Below are 5758 nucleotides of genomic sequence, written 5' to 3'. Positions count from 1 at the left end.
TAAATACCTAGGAATCTGGCTAACAAACAGGTGTAGTGCCTTATTCGATAATAACTATAAAAAACTTTTGAAAGAAATAAAAATGGATCTAGAAAAATGGAAGGATCTACAGTTATCTCTGATGGGAAGGGTAGCAACCATTAAGATGTCTATTCTCCCAAAAATCATGTTTCTGTTTCAGTTAATACCAGTTGTTAAAAACTTATCCTTTTTTAAAGAACTGAACACAATAGTTTCAAAATTTATTTGGCAAGCCAGAAAACCCAGGTTTAAATTGAAAGTTATGCAGGAAAAAACAGTAAAAGGCGGGTTAGGCCTGCCAGACTGGTTATTATATTACAAAGCCTCGGTAATGGTATGGTTGAAAGACTGGGCGACTTTATCTAATAGCAGACTCCTCAAATTGGAAGGCCATGATCTTCAGATGGGGTGGCACGCCACCATTTGGTATGACAAGGGAAGAAGTGCTTTTGGTAAACACTATATTAGAGGTTTATTACTTAAAACATGGAAAGAAATGAAGCAGAAGTTTTATTTAAAAATACCTAGATGGGTATCCCCTGTTGAAGCATTTGTTATCCCAAATCTGTATGAATATGAGAAGAAGTTATGTTATGAGGATTTACTAGATGAAAGAAATAACTTGAAACCAATCGAAAGCTTGAGAGAACGAAATAAGGAGCTGTCTTGGTTACAAATAATGCAATTGCAATCCAGATACAAAGAGGACCAGAAGTATGGTTTTTATGATAAGTATCTAAAGATAGATAAAATCTGGATTAAGCAGGGAAGTCAGATAATAAAACATATATATGGACAGTTATTGGAAAATAAGATGCAAGAAGATGTAATAAGATCAAGTTTGACAATTTGGAATAAGGATTTGGGTAAAGATATAGGAATTGATAAATGGTTAAAAATATGGGATACCAACGTAAAGATTACGAGGGCAACCTCCTTCAAAGAAAACATTTATAAAGTTGCTTTGAGATGGTATTTGTTTCCCACTAAATTAGCCAAGATTTTTAAATCGGTCACTAACATATGTTGGAAATGCAACCAGAACGTAGGTACTTACCTACATATGTGGTGGTCTTGTAGCAAAGCCAAAGATTACTGGAAAATGATCAATAATTTGTTGGGTGAAGTTATGGGGCAACAAATCCCTTTTGAACCTGAAGTCTGTTTATTGAATATGATTCCAGAGTCATATGGAAAAACGGGAAAACATTTATTGGTCCACGGTTTCACTGCAGCCAGAATTTTGTATGCAAGACACTGGAAAGAGGGATCGATTCCAGGAAAGAGCGAGGTAGTACAAAAAATATGTGAAGTGGCTGAACTGGATAAGATGTCATGTATGTTAAAGGGGAATGAGGACTCGCTTTTTGAAAAAAATTGGGAGAAATGGTATATATGGACACGAAATGCGGAGGGTTAAAACAGGTGTATTTAAATATGCTAGGGTGCGAAGATAGTGATGTTGTATATAAGAAATCAGCAAAATGTTGGAAATTGTAGGTATATTCACTCTAAGTAAGGAAACGGCTGTATGCTCATCGACGATGTATTGAAGAAATAATTGTTTCTTTGTTTATTCTATCATGGAAAACTTAATAAAATAAATAGTAAAATAAAAAAAAAAAAAAAAAAAAAAGGATTTCTTTCATTACAGAATTGTACTGCGTACGCCCATAATGATTGAAGTTTATTTTGCTTTGTGAGGCTTAAGAAAATATTCGGATGAAGATTTAATTGAAAAGAGAGTATTAATATCCAGAAACCTCTTCAATAAAATTGGATTTTTGGAATTTAGAAGCTTTGGGACCTTGTCCACAAGCAAACTTCATTTTCTTACAATAACTGGATTTTACCTTTGAGTTTTGTAACGGGTCATTTTTACAGGCGTGTTGGGTTTTCCCTTTTTTGTATCCTGGTTCTGTGAAACTGTTTTGGGGATATTGTCTGTAGCTTACCTGGCAAATCCTCAACAATGTCTGAACCAATCGGGTGTTCTGCGGGACTCCAAGTCTCACAATAGCGTGCAGGCTGTACGCCAAGTCATCGCGCCACATGTACCTGGCCTCCTGCATTGCGCACTGGCAGAGCTGGCTAAAATGAGGGTGCTCAAACATCAGCTGTCTCTCATAACGCCTCTGGTCTTCCGATAGTCTTTTGGTCAGCATCCACATAGTGGTCAGGTTGTTACTGATGTACTTTGAGGAAATCGGGTATCTCGAAACCAAGTCTAGTACATCACAGGGGGATGCACACTTTCGAAGCTCATCAAAGTACTGCTGGGCCACAGACCGCTTGTCCGTTTCTTCACCTGCACTTCTGTCTGTCGCTGCAGTGACCATGGAACCAGATGGCGGTTCAGTGACTTCTTCTGTCACTGGTCTAGAGCTTTGCGTTTGATCGTTTAACAAACCATTAGCAGTTTTCTGTTCGTTTGCGTTGGCACTTTCTGTGCTGACGATGAATGCATCTTGAGAAAAAAATCCAGCAGACTGAAGCCAGCAAGGAGATATGTACAATGGGCATCGCCTGAGATAAAGACTTTGTATAGCGCTCTTATGCCCGTTAGTCCTCAACACATATGTTCTCACCACAGTTCTAGAACAAGGACTCATTGCAGAAGGGCAGACCTGCATTTGACTGATGGTCCTTATAAAACAACCCAGGTGCTTCTTCATTTTGCTGCTCGTCATTCAGTGACTTGTTCAAAGAAAAACAACTTGATAAATTGCTAGCAGTGCGAATCAGCTGTCTGGAAGTGGATCACGTAAGTCATCTATGAAAAGCAGGATAAAAAGTGTGACAAACCAGACCAAGGGCCCTTTCTCTCTCCCCCTAGAAATCTAATGAAATAAAATAAATAAAATTGTCCCCTCCCAAAACATCACGTCAATGGTGCCATCTTCAGTTAAATCAAAATGCAAACTGAATCCCTTTTAAGATGAGAAGATATACAAATTGAAACACCTGTGATGCAGAGGTGGAAGATGCCCTGTATTTACAGGAAATACACACAGATCAGTTACCAGGGCCATGAGAGAACAAAGCTGAAATGAAAAAGAGCAAGGGCTCATAAGTGCAATAGAAGAAAGTTTACCATTTTGGAAATAGCCTCAAGAACCCTTAGCAAATACCTGTGTGCAAACTAAAAGGGGGATGGGGGGAAATGGAAGAAAAGCAGCAATTTCTTGTACTGATATTTTACTGCTCAAAAAACAAAACAAAACACACCATGATTAGAAAGCAAGTAGACCCCTGGCCCCTTTCCAGAAGGGGACACTTCCCTATGGTTTCCCCACTGTTGTCGCAGCTGTCCATGCCAGACAACAGCAATGGGTCTTCCACACGGAGGGCGTCCCCAAATTTTTCCTGCCCCAGCACCTCTGATTGTCATACACCCCCTGGGGAGGGTGCTAAAAATAAAAATAAATGGCTGGAACAAAGACTGGCTAAGAGAAAACAGCACCCATGTGGGCACAATTAGGAAATGTCATTTTATGTATTTATTTATTATTTCTATTTATATCCCACCTTGCCGGACACGCTGGCTCAAGGCGGCTAACAGGGTTAAAATAACGTAAACAATACAGAGATAAAACTGTTAAAAATACAAGACCGGTTAAAACAGCAATAGTTACAGATAAAAACCAACAGATTATGGCAATAATCCAGCAATTGTGGCTGATTTAAGCAAAGTTGCCATGGCAGAACATCGGGAGAGAGGCAGTCTCGCAGCTAAGAGAGGTCAAAGGTCTGAAAGGTTTTGTATGGGATAGCCAATACCTTAAGGCTGGGATGTTTACAGGATATCACGAGGAGAGGGGAAATTGCCTCTCTTCTCAGAACCAAAAGTCAGGGTCTCCCGATGGCAAGAACTGCAAAGCAGATTCAGGAGAGAAGCCAGAAACTATTTCTTCATACACAGCATAGCTGAGCTTAGGCAACTTGCTGCTACTATGGCACTGGTGCCTTCAAGTGAGAGCCAGTTTGGTGTAGTGGTTAAGTGTGTAGACTCTAATCTGGGAAAACCGGGTTTGATTCCCCACTCCTCCACATGCAGCTGCTAGATGACCTTGGGCAAGCCATAGTTCTGTCAGAGCTGTTCTCCCAAGGACAGTTCTATCAGAGCGCTCTCAGCCCCACCTACCTCACAGGGTGTCTGTTGTGGGGAGGGGAAGGGAAAGGAGTTTGTAAGCTGCTCTGAGACTCCGAGTGAAGGGTGGGGTATAAATCCAATCTCTTATTATTATTTTAAAAGGGATTAGCAGGGCTCTTGGAAGTGTTTCAAAGACAGTGTGCCTCTGAACAGTACTGACAAAGTGGGGGCACAGTAGGAAACAACTAAGGGTACTTGCTTGTGGGGTTTTTTTAGAGGTGGCAGGTTGAATGCTGGAAGAACCAGGGCGCTGGGCTTTGGCACTTGACTGGAGCTGATCAGTGGTGAACAGAAAACGAAGAGACTGGGTTTATACCAGTTAGGTGTAGTGGTTAAGTGCGGGGACTCTAATCTGGGAGAACCGGGTTTGATTCCCCCACTCCTCCACCTGCACCTGCTGATGTGACCTTGGGTCAGTCACAAGCTCTGGCACAGCTGTCCTTGAAAAAGAGCAGTTTGTGTCAGAGTTCTCTCAGCCCCACCCACCTCACAGGGTGTCTGTTGTGGGGAGGGGAAGGGAAAGGAGTTTGTGAGCCGCTCTGAGACACCTTTGGGTAGTGAAGGGCGGGATATAAATCCAATCTCCTCCTCCTCCTTTCACTTGGAGTCTCAGAGTGGCTTACAATCTCCTTCCCTCCCCCTCCCCACAACAGACACCCTGTTGAGGTAGGTGGGGCTGAGAGAGCTCTGACAGGACTGTTCTTGGGCTGCATGTGGAGGAGTGGGGAATCAAACCCGGTTCTCCAGGGTTAGAGTCCTCCTGCTGCTCTTAAACATTACACTCACCAAAACTCACACTGAAACAATCTTCCAAGGGCCACTAGACTTTTATTTCGCTAACACAGCGACTCCTTTGCAAGCCGAAGATGACCCTGAGAGGGTGTACGGTTGCCATCTCCAGGCGCCCGGGGAGGACAGGGGGCTCAGCGCGGCCCAATGCCACAGCGTCTACCCTCCAGGGCTGCCATTTCCTCCGGGCGAACTGATCTCTGTAGCCTGGAGAGCAGCTGTGACCCCTGGAGATTTCCAGGGCGGCCCCACCTGGAAGATGGCAACCTTGAGTGAGGCTGGGTAGAACACGCGTTTTGCATGCAGACGCTCTCCAGCTAAACGGGGGGGGGGGGGACGCGAGGGAAAGCCAGGAAAGCCTCTGGCAGTCAGAAGAGGCGGGACGGCGGTAAAGCCACGGACGGTCTTTGACCCCCGCAGGAGGCAGTGACGACGATCCTCTCCTTGGGCCGCCATCCCCGCCCCTCCCGTCTCCATGGAAACCGCGGGCGGGGCCCCTCACGGGCTCGCACCTTTCCAACGAACTTCCACGCGGTCGCCTACCTGGGTTCACTTACCGGCGGCGTCTCCTTGCGTACCACGCGCACAGGAGCGGCTGCTCCGGCCGCCACCACGTGACCCCAACCGGAAGACAGCGCCTCACGCGGCGTACGGCTCCCTATAAGGGACAAACTAGTTCCTCCCGCGTAGGGGGAGCGGAAAGAAACGCTTTCGCCGCGTTGCCAGGCAACCTTCCCTCCTGCCGAAGACCGCGCCAAGCTTCCCATCTAGGGTGGGCCCCGGGCGGCTTGTTTC

General features: G+C 44.8%; 1 protein-coding gene across 2 annotated transcripts in view; it reads right to left on the bottom strand.

The window, feature by feature from the left end:
* Positions 1–5585, bottom strand: part of FASTKD2 (FAST kinase domains 2) — a 31918-nt gene extending 26333 nt beyond the window's left edge. The window contains exons 1-2 of one of the 2 annotated variants that reach the window (XM_015416005.1): positions 5521–5585; positions 1977–2794 (exon numbers count right to left, since the gene is read on the bottom strand). In XM_015416005.1, the coding sequence (XP_015271491.1) occupies positions 1977–2711 (735 nt within the window). In that variant the 5' untranslated portion in view covers positions 2712–2794; positions 5521–5585. Of the gene's footprint in view, positions 1–1976; positions 2795–5506 lie in introns of both variants that reach the window. The other variant, XM_015416006.1, reaches the window with a different exon arrangement.
* Between the last annotated feature and the right edge of the window lie 173 nt (positions 5586–5758).

This window comes from Gekko japonicus, unplaced genomic scaffold (assembly GCF_001447785.1).
Source record: "Gekko japonicus isolate JY-2015 unplaced genomic scaffold, Gekko_japonicus_V1.1 scaffold123, whole genome shotgun sequence".
Taxonomy (NCBI): domain Eukaryota; kingdom Metazoa; phylum Chordata; class Lepidosauria; order Squamata; family Gekkonidae; genus Gekko; species Gekko japonicus.
The sequence above is the reverse complement of the archived record's forward strand: the minus strand, read 5'-3'. Positions and strand labels throughout refer to the sequence as shown.